This window comes from Panicum hallii, chromosome 7 (genome assembly GCF_002211085.1).
Source record: "Panicum hallii strain FIL2 chromosome 7, PHallii_v3.1, whole genome shotgun sequence".
In the NCBI taxonomy this organism is placed as follows: Eukaryota; Viridiplantae; Streptophyta; class Magnoliopsida; order Poales; family Poaceae; genus Panicum; species Panicum hallii.
The window spans coordinates 45,535,823-45,553,386 of NC_038048.1; the positions used below are offsets into that span (position 1 = coordinate 45,535,823).

At 52.4% G+C, this 17,564-nt stretch overlaps 1 protein-coding gene and 1 pseudogene across 1 annotated transcript; one reads left to right on the forward strand and one right to left on the reverse strand.

Moving 5' to 3' along the window:
* The first annotated feature begins 14,385 nt into the window (after nucleotides 1-14,385).
* Nucleotides 14,386-15,217, forward strand: LOC112898795 (protein-lysine methyltransferase METTL21C-like). The gene has a single exon (XM_025967082.1). The coding sequence runs from the start codon at nucleotides 14,387-14,389 to the stop codon at nucleotides 15,080-15,082; it is 696 nt and encodes a 231-aa protein (XP_025822867.1). The 5' UTR covers nucleotide 14,386; the 3' UTR covers nucleotides 15,083-15,217.
* A 491-nt stretch (nucleotides 15,218-15,708) lies between these two features.
* On the reverse strand, nucleotides 15,709-17,563 carry LOC112900885 (annotated as a pseudogene).
* Nucleotide 17,564: the final 1 nt, after the last annotated feature.

Genomic DNA, 17,564 nt, shown 5'->3' on the forward strand with positions numbered 1-17,564 from the left:
CATCAGGGGAGGAACAGACAGCATGTGGAATTGTGGAGTACAACTAGCTGCCACCACCCCGGCCTCCGAATCGCGCGACTCCAACCAAGAGAGAGCAAGGGCCGCGTAGGCCGCCGTTTTCTAGGAGACGAGGCCGCCATGGCCGGCCGCGTAAGCTCAAGCGGGTGCGCTTCGATGCCTACGTGGCTCATGAGCAGACGAGTGGAGCTCTCGTGGTAGGACAGGGCCCGAGCCATGGATGGGACCTTGTGCTTCAGCCTCGGACGGAACCTAGGGCGGACGGAGACGGCAGCGCCGGCCGACGGTGCCGGAAGCGGAGCCAGGGTGCTTCATGTAAATATACGTTCGGTCATTTTACAAAAGTACCCTCATTTTGGATCGCAATTAATAATCGCGATCCGAACCAGGGGTATTCTGAAAATATACAGTCCAAAATTTACAAAAGAACCCCTGATTCGGATCGCGATTATATATTAATCGGGATCCGAATCAGGGGTGTTTTGAAAATATACAGTCCAATATTTACAAAACAACTGGATCGCGATTATTAATGGCGATTGAATGCAGAGGGATTGCTGCAAATATTTCGTGCCAGCACCGGAGAAGCCGAGAAGCTCGCGCCGCCGCCGGCGACCTCTGCTCGCACCGTCGCCATGGATCCCGCGCTAGCTTCTCCGGCTCCCCTCGCTCTCCGCTCAGGTTCCTAGGTCCTCTACGCCCTCCCCTGCAGACTGCAGTTGACCTTGATTCTCGTTGCTAGTGACTCATAGATGAACTTGAATTGAGTAGGGATTGAAATCCACCATTTCGGGCGCAAATGAACACCCGGACGCCGCTTGCTGCTCGTCACGGCCGATGGAGATGGCCACCACATCGCCTCGCCATGTCCCGTGTGCTGCCAGCCATGTCCTGGCTGCCGCTTGTTGGTGTCTTGCAGCCACTCCTGTCTCCTTCTCGGCACTACATCAACACGCTTCCTCCGCTTCAAGTGCCTGAAAACAAGAGAAATTTCAGGCGATGGCAAATCTTCCTGGCCGCCGGTGTTCCAATTAGTGGCGGGGGGTTGCCAGTTCCAGATCGGCTTCCCGGGCTTCGAATGGTTTCCGGGTCATATGGTTGGAATGGCAGAGGCAATGGGTTGCAGGCGGAGCGGAGAGGCGGCGCGCCGCCGGCCGCGGGTGGCGGTGAACAACCGGTGGGCAGTACCGGGGCGGGGGAGGCACAATGATGGCCCGGCGGAGCTGCGTTAGAGCGGTGGCAGGCGGCGGGTGTGAATTCGACGGCAGGATGCCGTCGGAAGCGGGCGGAGGCGGGCGGAGCGGGGGCTTCACGGGAGAAAATCGCGAGCAAACGAAGAAGACGAGCAGTACCGTCTGAAGGTGGAAGAAGAAATCACGTTCGTCCAATCAAGATCTAGCAGTTGAGATTAGTCGCCTGAGAAAAACCAAAAAAGTCAGGCACCAAGTCAGCCAACCACCAGCTGCCCAAAAGTTTACATACTACGTCCGTGGGTGTGACATCCCGAAAAACTAACCCGGGGTTTACGCGCTAAATCTTCGTTTCGCCAAAACCCTAAAACCCCCCTGAAACCCTAATTTTTCCGAGACCCGAAACCGGCAACCGAATCCAACCGCAGTCACGCCATTTTTTTTCCCTCGTTCCGCGCGCGAACGCCGCGCGCGCGTGGCCGACCAGCCGCGGTCACCACCGCGAGTTCCGCCGCGCGGTCGCCGCCGCGAATCCCGCCGGCGCGCGTCAATCCCTCCCTTTTTCATTATTTCCTTCCCCTTTTTCTTTTTTTTTCCTTTCTCCTTTTTCCTATTTTCCCTTTTTCCTTCTCCACCTTTTTCCCCTTTTCTTTTCTCTTCTTCTTTTACCTTTTCTCCCTTCTCCCTCCTTCTTTCTTCCTCCCTGTTCCCCGCTCCCGAGCCCTGCTCCCGCGCGCGTGCCTGGCCGCACCCGCCGCGCCGGCCACCGGCCCCCTCTCCTCGCGCGTGCGCGCGCGCCTGTGCCCAGCCCTGTACCCGCGCGTGCACCACGTGCCGCGCCGCCCGCCGTGCCGCCCGTCGCTGGCGCACGCGCGCGGCCGCACGGCCGCCGTGGCGCACACGCCGCCGCCCTGCCCGCCCGCTGTGCCGCCTCGCCGCCCGCGCCTCCCCTGTGCCGCACACCACCGCCCGGCCCCCCCACGTGCGCGGCCGCGCCCCCGCCGCAAGCCACGGGCGCCATTAATGGCCGCCCGTGGAGCCGCCGGCCGTCCCTCCTATTCCCCCACCGTCGGCCGCCTATAAATTGGCCACCGCGCAGCCCTCACCCCCCACAGCTGCCCCGCCGCCTCCTGCTCCTCCCCGCACTCCCACCGCCGCCGCCCCGTGCCGCACCACCGGCCGCCGCCGCCCCCTCCGCCGCGCCGCCGCTACGCGCCGCCCCCGCCCAAGGAGAGGGTAGGAACGGGACCCCCTCGCTCCCCTCTCCCTTTTCCCCCATGTGCCCGAGCCGCCCGAGCCCCTAGGCCGCCGGATTTGGGGCCGGCCCGAGCTCCCCCTCCCTCCTCTGTTTCACGGGTGAGGGGAGGAAGAAGAAGGGGCAATTTTGCCCTTAGCCCCTCCCCTTTTTCCCATTTTGTTAAGAGCCCTCCCACCTTTGTAAAACTCGCAGAAAAGCCCCTGGTTACTATTTCTTTTCAAATCCAATCCCTCCACCCTATATTATTATTTCCAAATAGACCCCTCACACTTTTCACTGCCCCCTAATATTTCTAGGATTTACAAATAAGCCCTCCCTCTTTACAGAAACTTGCAAATGAGCCCCCGGTAACCCTGTTTAACCCATAGACCTTCCTTTACCTCGTCATTTTATGTGCGAAACGACCTCTGATTGACCTGAAACTTTACCACGCCCTTTCTAGTACAGTTCTAAGCACGCTATACAGAAATTACCCAAAAATATTGCCCCTACCTCCGTAACTAAATTATTTCCGATTCAAGCCTATCGGTAAAAGCTTTTAGTTCGTTCGCTTGATCGTGTGCCTGTTTGCTTACGTCTTAGGAGACGGAGTGAACGAGGAAGGTCCCGACTGCGATCAAGAGAACGAGGACCAGTTCTGCGACCCCGAACCCGAAGGACAGTGCTTCGATCAGGACTTCCCGCAAGGACTTGACGATGGCAAGTTCAACTCCACCCTTTGATGCATGTTTCTGTCCTAGTTTTCATAAACACAACCCAGAGGCCTGTTTTATAAAATCGCATGGTTTTGCGTGCCGAAAACATGGTAGGATAGCCACCTTACTTATTATAACCATACCTTGACCATTTGATTTTGCAAAGAAAGTGTGTGTGCGTGTGGGAAGGGATAAAGCGTGGTTTTTGAAAAGCGAGTTAGACGAGATGGATGGCATTTCTGTGTGAATTGCCGTTGGTGTGCTCGTACCGGTGTGATTGAGCGTGGATGGGAGATATCCATCTTGTCACCCCTAAGGACCGAGTTGATGTGTCATCTCACCTAGTTTCCTGTCGTGCAAACCACTTGACCGTTGTATGGGCAACGGCTTGGCCTAACCCCACTGGCTGGTCTGATAGCCATCAGGAGGGCTGGGAGCAACGGGTGATCAAGGAGACGGGATAAGCTCTGTGTGACTTATGCCCCGGTTAAACCTCGGTGACAGGTCGAATGACCCCTTGATGGAACCCGTGGTGGCTAGTCAGGTCTAGCTAAGGTGGGGAAGGGCTTCGATGGGATCTGCACCGGCACTAAGGTGTTCGTGCTGTGGTACCCCACCTGTGGGTAAAGTTGCACACCTCTGCAGAGTTAAAATCTATTCGAATAGCCGTGCCCACGGTACTGGGCAAGTTACGGTGTGGTCACATAACTAGTGTTTCTCTCTGGGAATGGTTGAGCTGGTGTAAGTTGTTTGGAAAGTATCCGGCGATTGTGCCGTGTGCTACGGCGGACGGGGAGTCCGGTAGCGGTTTGGAACTTGGGTCCGTGTGGATCAACATCGCGTGCCCCTTGGTACTGGAAAACTGGTTTTGAAAAATGCTTTTAAAACAAACCCCTGCATACAATTGTGTTTCCGCAAAAGAACCGTAACTTTATCCTTGGATTATCCTGTGCATTTAATCCTGTTATGTCCCCCTCCGTGGGTGTGATTGGACTTGCTGAGTACGTTCGTACTCACCCCATTCTTACTTTTACAGTGGAAGATCCCGACTATATTCCCGAAGACGTCGAGTAGGGTTCCGTCCTGCACCCAGTCTTGCCTGTGGGTGAGGTCACCGTTGGAGCTCCGCATGGCGCAAGACTCTGATGATCCCCTGTTTGTAGTTAGTGTAGTAGTATGGGATTTTGTTGTAATCCTCGCGATAGTGGCGCTTCACTGCCCATTACCGCGAAGAGTTATACGGTAATATACCATCTGATGTAATAAAAGTGTTATCAGCCTCCTGGGACTGATAAAGTAACACTTTTAGGTCTTCCCTGATGAGGGGGACGCTTCAGGTGGTATCAGAGCCGTAGGCTGGCCGTAGGACGTGACCCTAGGAGCGAGACCACTTTTTAGGCCCTAGAACTTGTCCCGGTTTAGAAACTTTCTGCACAAGCACTCACCACTGGTCTTTGCCTTGTTCCAGATGGCTGGCAATGGATGGGTTAGCGGAATCTGCCACGCAGAGCCCGGTCAACCCAAGTTACTATTGCTCAGCCTGGAACGCGTCGGGGTTATGGAACCACCGGAGTATGCCTACCGTGAGTACATCGCCGGAGGCACCCTTCGGTGCGACGTAATGGTTTTTGTGGAGAAAAGCACCCGCTACCCTGATGTGGACCCTTGGTTCGTCTCCACCACTGGTTTCCGCTTCCCCGACACCTATCGAAAGGCCGCTCGTAAAGCCTTGCGACGACTGCGTGTGCTCTACAGGCACCACCTTCAGCGGACTCCTATAGGATTTTTCCCACCCGCTGAGGGAAGAGGGCGCACTTGGATTGCCCGAATGAGGGGACTTGGACGAGAAGAAGAAGACCTGGAAGACACGGTTTCCCACCTGTCCATCTACCTCACTGGCTTGGATGCACTCTACCGCGAACAGGCGGCACAACTGAAGCAGCTAATCCATGGGATTGAAAAATTAACCCAGGAGCTGGAGGAACAACGGACAAGAGCCGCAAGCGCCGAGTATTCCTTAGCCGCCCTCCAAGCCCAGATGCAAGAATACGAGAACCGTAACGGAATAGGTGGATGGATCGATGAAGAAGAAGAAGAACCCATGGAAACCCATTGGGATAAGGGTACTCAGACCGAAAACGAGATGGATCGGTTCCTTCCAATAAAGAAGCGCTCTATCAGGACCGAGGAAGAATCCCCATGATAGGATTAGCACCCCTAGCTAAAACCCTACCTAATGTCTACGCAAACTGTACCACCCTTGTTGTAATAATAAGTATCATCTACTCCCATTGCACCTGTACCAGATTGTTTACCCTGTTTCTGTTTCAGATGGCTGAGGAAGGATGGACTCAGGGCGATTGCCAAGCTGCACCTGGATTCCCCAGCCTCTTGATCAACACCCTGGAAGGCCTTGGCGTTACGGAACGCCCAAGGTACTACAGCCGAGAGTACGAACACCATGGTACCCTTCGCTGCAGGGTGATCCTGGTCATCGCCAGGAGCAACCGCTACCCCGACATCCAGCCCTGGCGGGCGACCACCACAGGGTTTAGACACCAAGACACCTACCCCTTGGCCGTCAGGAAAGCGCTCCGTTATTTGTGCCGGATCTTCGAAGAACACCTCGCCCCCACGCCAGCGAAGTTCTTCCCGCCGGCGATCAGAACCCCAGTCTGGGAAGCACGTATGAGAAACCTGGAGCGACGACGCCACGAAGAAGGCCCCCTGTACCAAGTGGCCACTTACCTAGCCGCCCTGGACCAACTCTTTGATGAGCAAGCCAACCTTCTAAGGGAGCAGACCCATCGAGCCGAGCAAGCAGAGCTCGCGGTGAGGATACAGCAGATCCGAGCCGCCCATGCCGAGGCAAGAGCCGCAGCCGCGGTCAGTAGCGAAGCAGTCGCCCAAGAGAGCCTCAGGCAGGCCCGAGACCGGCGTATGCAAGATTGGACCCAAAGTGGGACGCCAGTCCCGGCGATAGGGGAAGACCACGTTTTACTCGGGACACCCGTCATAGGGTGGGGATCACTCTTTGGGAGCACACGAGCCCCACCCGAGAATCCTGGAAGTTCTGCTGCCACCGACGAAGGGGATGCGGCAATGCAACCCCTGACCGATGGGAGCCCAGAAGACGGCGAGCGAGAACCTCTCACCCTGTCCGCCCCGGAAGAAGACACACCACGCAAGTAGAATGATCGACGCCATCCCAGTGATGCCCCAGCCTTTCTGTTTAAGACGTGCCCTTTTGCAAGACCCTGGCCGAGTAGCACGAGACTTAGTCGTACCCCTAAGTTGTACCCTCCCTGCTTAATAAAATAGTTGGTGCTTGTTGCTTGTGATGTCGTGTGCTGGTGTGTTGTGTGCTGCTTATTTATATAGATATCGGCAGAAGGTAGATTCTGCCTTATATATACAAATTAAACACCTTAACCATCACAAAATCGTAACCCCGATTTACCCAATCAACAGGTGACCCCCCGGAACGTCGCGAGGGCCTCCCGTGGCCGGAACCCCGTAGCCGCTAGTGTCGGAGCACAGCCCGATCTTCCCCAAGAAGAGCAAGAAGTAAGCCAGAACCGAGGGGGAAGTCAAGAAGGAGAACAACTACCGCCACCCCCACCTCTCGGAGACCTGGCACAGATCATCCATAACCAAACCCTCATACTGGAAACTCTGGCGAATGCCCTCATTAACCGGCAGCCGCGAGGGCAGAATATGAATGACAAACTGACGGCCTTTCTAAGGACCAAGCCACCAACCTTCGCCGGATCCTGCAACCCGTTGGATGCTGACGACTGGTTGCGAGTAATTCAGAGGAAGCTCGAACCATTCGAATGCCAGGACCGGGATAAAGTCCTTCTGGCAGCCCACCAGCTCACCGGAACAGCATTATCTTGGTGGGAAAACTATTGTGCCGCAGCCGAAGACGCCTCTCCCATCACCTGGGGAGAATTCGTAAGGGAATTCCGCCGCTACCACATTCCTTCGGCCACCATGAAACGCAAGGCGGATGAATTCCGCGCACTACAACAAGGGAGTATGACGGTGGAAGAATACACCCACCGGTTCATAGAATTGGCCAGGTATGCGCCGGAAGAGGTGAACGACGACGACAAAAAGCAAGACATGTTCAAGAAGGGGCTAAGCCCAGAGCTCCGGACCTTGCTTACTCCCCAGATCTATCCGGACTTCAACACTCTGATGAACAAGGCCATTCTCACAGAAAGGGCCAAGGCCGAAGAAAGAAAGGATAACAAACGCAAATTCTTGGAAAGTAAGGCTCGCCAGCAGGACCGCTTCCAAAAGTCGAGGAACTCCAACTACACTGCACCAAGATCCCAGGCCCCAATGCAGTATAGGACTCAGTCCCAAGTGACTGGATCACGAGCCTCTGAAGCACAGCCCAAGAGTCAGAATACCATGAGGGCCCCGCAGAGCAACACAAGTCTGGCCGCCTCCGACAACAACAATGTTAGGGCCTGTTTCAACTGCCGAGAGACGGGGCACTTCATCGCCAATTGCCCCTACGCCAAGAATAAGCCGGCCACGTCAGCCTTCTCCAACACAGTGAATGGGCCCAGACCAGCCCTGACCGGTGCCAACCGAGTGCCCGTCCGCAACAACGACGGCAGCCAGCAGGGGAAGCAGCAACCATTTGGACGAGCCCGCGTCAACCACATCGACGCGCAGGAGGCTCAAGAAGCCCAAGGCGTAGTGCTCGGTGAGTACTTAGTCAACTCAGCTCTGGCGACAGTATTATTTGATTCTGGAGCATCACACTCGTTTATATCCTCGAGCTATGTGGAGAAACACGAAATACCTACAGTACTACTAAAAACACCCCTATTAACCCGGACGCCTGGAGGCGACATCAAGTGTCAACTAGGTTGTCCACGGGTAAGGATCAATTTAAGTGGGGTAGACTTTCTAGCAGATTTGGTAGTACTTAAGCCTGGGGGAATAGACGTGATCCTTGGAATGGATTGGTTAAGCCGACACAATGGTCTCATAGGCTGCACTGACAAAGTGGTACACCTGACAAACCCCGAAGGAATACAAGTGATCTGCCATACCCGAGATAGTAAGTTTGACCCAATGATGTGCAGCATGGAAGCCAAGCCCTTAGAAGGAGTCCCGGTAGTAGACGAATACCCAGACGTGTTCCCCGAAGAGCTCCCTGGTATGCCGCCAGACAGGGATATAGAGTTCGTCATAGACCTTATCCCCGGAACATCCCCTATAGCCAAGAGACCCTATAGGATGGCGGCCTCTGAGTTGACAGAGTTAAAGAAGCAACTAGAAGAACTGCAACGAATTGGCTTCATTAGACCAAGCTCGTCGCCGTGGGGAGCCCCAGTGCTGTTTGTCAAGAAGAAGGATGGGAGTATGTGGTTATGTGTAGATTACCGGGCACTGAATGAGGTTACCATTAAGAACAAGTACCCTCTTCCCAGGATTGATGACCTGTTCGATCAGCTAAAGGGAGCCAAGTACTTCTCCAAGATCGATCTAAGGTCAGGGTATTTCCAGCTCAAGATTAGAGAAAGTGACATCCCCAAAACGGCTTTTGTCACCCGCTACGGGCAGTTTGAGTTCACCGTAATGTCCTTCGGACTAACCAATGCCCCTGCCTATTTTATGAACCTCATGAACAAAGTATTTATGGATGAGCTGGATAAGTTTGTCGTAGTCTTTATCGATGACATACTTATCTACTCTAAGAGTATTCAGGAACATGAGCAACATCTGCGGGTAGTATTGGAAAAGCTGAGGGCACATAGGTTATATGCCAAGTTCAGCAAGTGTGAATTCTGGCTGGAGAGAGTAGCTTTTCTTGGTCACATTCTGACTGCGGAAGGTGTAGCAGTGGACCCAGAGAAGGTCGAAGCCATCTCCAATTGGCAGCGACCAACTAACGTCAGTGAAATCAGGAGCTTCCTTGGGTTAGCCGGGTACTATCGGAGATTTATCGAGGGATTCTCTAAGATAGCTCGACCCATGACAGAACTCCTTAAAAAGGAGAAGAAGTTCGCTTGGACGGAATCTTGTGAGAGAAGCTTTCAGGAACTAAAGCAAAGGTTGACAACCGCCCCAGTGTTAACCCTACCGGACATTCATCGGGATTTTGTCATTTATTGTGATGCATCCCGACAAGGATTAGGGTGTGTTCTGATGCAAGATGGAAAAGTCGTTGCATATGCTTCCCGCCAACTCAGGACTCATGAGCAGAATTACCCGACCCATGACTTGGAATTAGCAGCCGTAGTACATGCTCTCAAGATTTGGAGGCATTACTTGATTGGGAATAAGTGTGAGATTTACACTGACCATAAGAGTTTGAAATACATCTTCACCCAGCCAGATTTGAACTTAAGACAAAGGAGATGGTTAGAGTTAGTCAAGGACTATAATTTGGAAATCCATTATCACCCCGGGAAAGCGAATGTGGTAGCCGACGCCTTAAGCCGGAAATCCTATGGGCCCAAGGATGACAACCTGCGCGAGGAAATGGCACGATTAAATGTGCACATTGTTCCTCGAGGTCCCAGCCATGTGTTAAGCGTCCAATCAACCCTAGAGGATAGAATTAGAGAGGCTCAAAGCTCGGATCAGGAGTTAGTAAAGATCTGCAAGCAAACTGGAGAAAACAAAGCGCCAGGTTTTAGAGTGGACGATAAGGGAACATTATGGTACGAGGATAGGATTTGTGTGCCCCAGAATGGAGACTTCCGGCAGATAATTATGGACGAAGCCCATAACTCGGCCTACTCCATCCACCCAGGATCCACCAAAATGTATATGGACATAAGGCAAAAATATTGGTGGAGTGGAATGAAAGCGGATATCGCGCGATTTGTGGCGCATTGTGATACCTGCCAAAGGATCAAGGCCGAACATCAAAAGCCGGCAGGATTGTTGCAACCCTTGCCTATTCCGGTATGGAAGTGGGATGAGATAGGGATGGACTTTGTAGTGGGATTACCCCGAACACAGAAGGGACACGATTCCATATGGGTAATTGTGGATCGACTCACTAAATCGGCTCATTTCATACCAGTACGAACCAATTACGGTGGAGAGAAGCTGGCAAACTCTATATAGAAAACATAGTAAAGCTACATGGAGTGCCTAGTAGGATTGTCTCAGACAGAGGGACCCAATTCACCTCTAGGTTTTGGAAAAGCTTGCACCGATCCATGGGTACAAAGCTGGACTTCAGCTCGGCTTATCACCCGCAGACGGATGGTCAAACCGAGAGGGTGAATCAGATTCTAGAAGACATGCTGAGAGCATGTGTTCTAACCTACGGAAAAGATTGGGAACAAAGTTTGCCGTATGCGGAATTCTCGTATAACAACAGTTACCAAGCCAGCCTAGGCATGTCCCCGTTCGAAGCCCTCTATGGTAGAAAGTGCAAAACTCCCCTAATGTGGTCGGAAGTAGGAGAACGTGCCCTAGAAGGACCCGACTTTATAAAAGAGGCAGAAGAAAAAGTAGCGGAGATCCGCGAGAAACTGAAAGCAGCTCAGTCCCGGCAAAAGAACTACGCGGACAAGAAAAGGCGAGAAATAAGTTTTAACCCAGGCGAGTTTGTTTATCTCAAGGTCTCGCCTATTCGAGGGACGCGAAGATTTCAAGTGCAAGGAAAATTAGCCCCTCGATACATCGGGCCGTACCAAGTCCTAAAGAAAGTCGGAGCCGTAGCATATCGGTTGCAACTGCCGGAAGAGATGTCGGACGTACACCCGGTATTTCATGTCTCGCAATTGAGAAGGTGTTTGAGAGTACCCGAGGAAGAACATGTACCAATAGAAGCAATAGACCTACAGCCGGATCTGCGATACCAGGAAATACCGATAAAAATTTTGGACACTGTCACCAGAAGAACGAGGAACTCCGAAGTGCGGATTTGCAGAGTTCAGTGGAGTAGGCATGGGGTGGAAGAAGCGACATGGGAACTTGAAGATGCCCTGAAGAAGGAGTTTCCCCACCTGTTTAGGAGCCAGCCGAATCTCGAGGACGAGATTCATTTTAAGTGGGGTAGGTTTGTGACATCCCGAAAAACTAACCCGGGGTTTACGCGCTAAATCTTCGTTTCGCCAAAACCCTAAAACCCCCCTGAAACCCTAATTTTTCCGAGACCCGAAACCGGCAACCGAATCCAACCGCAGTCACGCCATTTTTTTTTCCCTCGTTCCGCGCGCGAACGCCGCGCGCGCGGGGCCGACCAGCCGCGGTCACCACCGCGAGTTCCGCCGCGCGGTCGCCGCCGCGAATCCCGCCGGCGCGCGTCAATCCCTCCCTTTTTCATTATTTCCTTCCCCTTTTTCTTTTTTTTTTCCTTTCTCCTTTTTCCTATTTTCCCTTTTTCCTTCTCCACCTTTTTCCCCTTTTCTTTTCTCTTCTTTTTTACCTTTTCTCCCTTCTCCCTCCTTCTTTCTTCCTCCCTGTTCCCCGCTCCCGAGCCCTGCTCCCGCGCGCGTGCCTGGCCGCACCCGCCGCGCCGGCCACCGGCCCCCTCTCCTCGCGCGTGCGCGCGCGCCTGTGCCCAGCCCTGTACCCGCGCGTGCACCACGTGCCGCGCCGCCCGCCGTGCCGCCCGTCGCTGGCGCACGCGCGCGGCCGCACGGCCGCCGTGGCGCACACGCCGCCGCCCTGCCCGCCCGCTGTGCCGCCTCGCCGCCCGCGCCTCCCCTGTGCCGCACACCACCGCCCGGCCCCCCCACGTGCGCGGCCGCGCCCCCGCCGCAAGCCACGGGCGCCATTAATGGCCGCCCGTGGAGCCGCCGGGTGTCCCTCCTATTCCCCCACCGTCGGCCGCCTATAAATTGGCCACCGCGCAGCCCTCACCCCCCCACAGCTGCCCCGCCGCCTCCTGCTCCTCCCCGCACCCCCACCGCCGCCGCCCGTGCCGCACCACCGGCCGCCGCCGCCCCCTCCGCCGCGCCGCCGCTACGCGCCGCCCCCGCCCAAGGAGAGGGTAGGAACGGGACCCCCTCGCTCCCCTCTCCCTTTTCCCCCATGTGCCCGAGCCGCCCGAGCCCCTAGGCCGCCGGATTTGGGGCCGGCCCGAGCTCCCCCTCCCTCCTCTGTTTCACGGGTGAGGGGAGGAAGAAGAAGGGGCAATTTTGCCCTTAGCCCCTCCCCTTTTTCCCATTTTGTTAAGAGCCCTCCCACCTTTGTAAAACTCGCAGAAAAGCCCCTGGTTACTATTTCTTTTCAAATCCAATCCCTCCACCCTATATTATTATTTCCAAATAGACCCCTCACACTTTTCACTGCCCCCTAATATTTCTAGGATTTACAAATAAGCCCTCCCTCTTTACAGAAACTTGCAAATGAGCCCCCGGTAACCCTGTTTAACCCATAGACCTTCCTTTACCTCGTCATTTTATGTGCGAAACGACCTCTGATTGACCTGAAACTTTACCACGCCCTTTCTAGTACAGTTCTAAGCATGCTATACAGAAATTACCCAAAAATATTGCCCCTACCTCCGTAACTAAATTATTTCCGATTCAAGCCTATCGGTAAAAGCTTTTAGTTCGTTCGCTTGATCGTGTGCCTGTTTGCTTACGTCTTAGGAGACGGAGTGAACGAGGAAGGTCCCGACTGCGATCAAGAGAACGAGGACCAGTTCTGCGACCCCGAACCCGAAGGACAGTGCTTCGATCAGGACTTCCCGCAAGGACTTGACGATGGCAAGTTCAACTCCACCCTTTGATGCATGTTTCTGTCCTAGTTTTCATAAACACAACCCAGAGGCCTGTTTTATAAAATCGCATGGTTTTGCGTGCCGAAAACATGGTAGGATAGCCACCTTACTTATTATAACCATACCTTGACCATTTGATTTTGCAAAGAAAGTGTGTGTGCGTGTGGAAGGGATAAAGCGTGGTTTTTAAAAAGCGAGTTAGACGAGATGGATGGCATTTCTGTGTGAATTGCCGTTGGTGTGCTCGTACCGGTGTGATTGAGCGTGGATGGGAGATATCCATCTTGTCACCCCTAAGGACCGAGTTGATGTGTCATCTCACCTAGTTTCCTGTCGTGCAAACCACTTGACCGTTGTATGGGCAACGGCTTGGCCTAACCCCACTGGCTGGTCTGATAGCCATCAGGAGGGCTGGGAGCAACGGGTGATCAAGGAGACGGGATAAGCTCTGTGTGACTTATGCCCCGGTTAAACCTCGGTGACAGGTCGAATGACCCCTTGATGGAACCCGTGGTGGCTAGTCAGGTCTAGCTAAGGTGGGGAAGGGCTTCGATGGGATCTGCACCGGCACTAAGGTGTTCGTGCTGTGGTACCCCACCTGTGGGTAAAGTTGCACACCTCTGCAGAGTTAAAATCTATTCGAATAGCCGTGCCCACGGTACTGGGCAAGTTACGGTGTGGTCACATAACTAGTGTTTCTCTCTGGGAATGGTTGAGCTGGTGTAAGTTGTTTGGAAAGTATCCGGCGATTGTGCCGTGTGCTACGGCGGACGGGGAGTCCGGTAGCGGTTTGGAACTTGGGTCCGTGTGGATCAACATCGCGTGCCCCTTGGTACTGGAAAACTGGTTTTGAAAAATGCTTTTAAAACAAACCCCTGCATACAATTGTGTTTCCGCAAAAGAACCGTAACTTTATCCTTGGATTATCCTGTGCATTTAATCCTGTTATGTCCCCCTCCGTGGGTGTGATTGGACTTGCTGAGTACGTTCGTACTCACCCCATTCTTACTTTTACAGTGGAAGATCCCGACTATATTTCCGAAGACGTCGAGTAGGGTTCCGTCCTGCACCCAGTCTTGCCTGTGGGTGAGGTCACCGTTGGAGCTCCGCATGGCGCAAGACTCTGATGATCCCCTGTTTGTAGTTAGTGTAGTAGTATGGGCTTTGTTGTAATCCTCGCGATAGTGGCGCTTCACTGCCCATTACCGCGAAGAGTTGTACGGTAATGTACCATCTGATGTAATAAAAGTGTTATCAGCCTCCTGGGACTGATAAAGTAATACTTTTAGGTCTTCCCTGATGAGGGGGACGCTTCAGTGGGTCGGTCGGTTGAGCCTGAATGAGACAATCAAATTGGCAAATTAAAAGAATGCACGACCAAGCCTTCATCGCCCCCAAAAAATAGTATTGTAAGATTAGCGACCTGCCATGGATAGAGATTAGCGACCTGCATTGCATGCGTAGGAGCAGAGCGGCAGGTGAGATCGAAGCACATAAGACCGGCACGATGGCAGCCGCGCGGCGCGCGCGCGAGGAAATGGGCGGCCTGCACGTAGCCGTGGCCGGGCGCGCCATGGCCGTGGTCGAGCGCGACGGCACGCACGACCCGGCCACCGGCCGCGTGCTCACCGGCTCCTGGCTCTGGGACTCCTCCCTCGTCCTCGCCTCCCACCTCGCCGACGACGACTCCGCGCGGCTCCGGCTCCGGGGCGCCACCGTCCTCGAGCTCGGCGCCGGCGGCACGGGCCTCCCGGGCATCGCGGCCGTCGCCTGCCTCGGCGCCGCTCGCTGCGTGCTCACGGACGTGCGGGCGCTGCTTCCGGGCCTCAGGGCCAACGCGGAGGCCAACGGTCTCACCTCCGCGCAGGCTGACGTGCGCGAGCTCCGGTGGGGCGACCAGCTCGAGCACCAGCTGCGGGTGGACGTGGTGCTCATGTCGGACGTGTTCTACGACCCGGTTGACATGCCGGCGATGGCGGCCACGCTGCGCGGCCTGTGGCGGGACGGTGCCGGCGGCGGCACGGTGGGGTGGGCGGCGAGCGAGGTGCGGGACAGCGTGCAGGACTGCATGGACGTGCTGCGGGAGCATGGCTTCGAGGTGGCCGAGGTCGACAGGGTCACCAGGCCGTTGCTCCGCTACCCCGATCAGACCGCCGCGTTCGCGGTCTACCGCGTCTCGCTCCGACAACAAGAGGGGAGTTGACTTTGATTGCTAGTGAAGCTGCAAGTTACTTCCACTTGAGTTCAGACTTCACCTTTGACATTTCCTATGCAGCAGCAAGTCATTTTTTCCACCCGAATCGGCAAGTCAGTCCGGGTTGACTCCAACAGGGGTACTGTACAGGACACCTTGTTAATTCATTTTTTTGTCAACATGTAATTCTTTTTTCCCAATTCATTATTTGTGCTATGTCCATGTTCAGTCTTTACTTTTTTTCCACATATAAGTGCACGACTTGTGCATAATAAGAGTATTTTGTGCCATGAGCACAAATCGAGAAGGAATCAAGGCACACGGCATTTGCAAGAATGCAGAGTCTGGACATGGCCAAGAACCACGTATATACATCGACAAGCGCTCTGTAGTGAGAGAATTTACAGTTGTGAAGGGTTGCTACAACATACTGTATCTTTCTTGATCTGCTGGCTTTCACTATTCATCGCGGCAAAATTCACCATCCCCGTAGGGCAAAGGGAAAAGAGGTGCTACTGGTATTTCCCAATCCACATGAAACTAGAGACCAGAGTTTTCTGGAGCCTTTGCCTAACCAACCCAAGCTTTGACCTTCCACATTTACACTCTTGTAAGAACCTGTTTTATTCATGAAGCTATAGCCCTAGAGAACGTGAAAAGCGATCTGCGAGGTTTGCAATAACGAAGCCTGAAAACACCTGCCAAAAAAACAAATCACATGGTAATGGTAAATCAAATGACAAATGCATGCAATGAGCTGCAACGGTAAAGAGGCACACAGAATTGAACATGGATGGCAAAAAATAAGTTAACAACACAAGGGTCTGTAAAGAAAAACGTTTAATGCAGTTTAAATCAGTTATTGTGGTAGATATTTGACATAAAATCCAGATAAAAAATACTGAGGTGCTGGATATTGATACCTGGACAGATCCAAGAATATAAACTGCTGAATAGTGGCGGCCATGAATGATCATATCAGCAACCATTGCTAGTGGAATTGTGAGAGACATGCTAAGGTGGCCACCAAGGGAGTAGTCCAAACAACAGAAAGAGCCTGACGAAGGAACTCCCACAATTACCACAAGTATGGAATAATATAAAAATACATTTGTTCTTTAACACGTACCAGAAGTAGTCTGATAATACACTTCCGATTAGGCCATTTGCCACCACCACTTCATCAACTTTAGCTGAGTGGGGCATTGAAAACTTTGGTTCAATGCCTAGTGCTGTTAATGGCCAGACTGAAACAGAAACATAATAATGACAAACTTTAGGATAAATCAACCATGAAATACAGGCACAGAATTAAGAAATTTCATGTGAATATATATTTCGAATTTGTATACTTCAGTTATATTAATTTGGAAAAGGGAAGTATTACCAAGCCACCAGAGAGCAACAAGACTAAAAGTCCAAGATAGCCAAACAGTTTTTGGACATCGACCTTTTCTCCTTCCTCTCCACAAAAATTTTTGAGAAGCACTGGAATAATATTGAAATAATTAGGTAGTAAATTCATAAAATAACAGCTGCAAATAAAGCAGACAAGTAAAATAACCTACCAGTAAAAAGACCATATGAGATCGCTGACATAAGACCAAAACATATCACCTAGAAAGAGTTCCTCTGTGTATCCCTGCATTTGTATAACTTACATTCAGAAGCAAGGAAATGCAGTTTAAAAAACAATGAATGCCCCTCCACAGAGTTAATATTTGTTTTTGTATCATGTTATCTCTTCAAGTGATGCAGATTGCAGACATCAAAATGATATGTAACTTGAAAGGCAAAGCAGTTGCAGTCAACCAACTGAGCACTACCAGTAATCAAGGCCAAGGATTTTATAAGAATAGTAAGTCTAATGTTATACATCATCACGCACTCATGAATAGCCCACTTCTGGTTAAATCTATTGTGATTATCAGAATAAAAGAGTTGGCTGAGAGTAAATCACTCACCCAGATTTGCCTACTTCTGATTCATCAGATGCCCAAGTCTGGCCCATAGTTGTCATAAACGACACCCAGCCATGCTAATGAAAACAGCAATAATTTTTGCAGGATTTATGGAGTCTTGTCCAAGTAAAACACCAATGAAAAGAGTGAAGAGTCCCGAAGTTGAAGACAGTACAGTAGTACTCGCAACACTAGTTCTTGCAAGCGCTGCATTCGATAAATACTGCATTCATTCAGCATAAGAGAAAAATGAGTAATATTTACCAATCAAAGTGCTGCTTGTATGATTGCAATCTATGCGCTCAGAAACATATGACTATAGCTATTTGCAGAACCTTTCAAGACCCTGGAATTACAAAGTAACATGCAAAGTCATTGGAAAGTTACCTCTGTCACAAACCATAAGGGGCAAAGGTACAGTCCATAAGTTGCAATTTCCTTAGAAGAAAGCTGCTTTCTCGTTCAGGATGCCATCATTAATTTCAGTGATTCCATAAATAAGTGGTTTTGTCTCTTCTACTACAGGAATC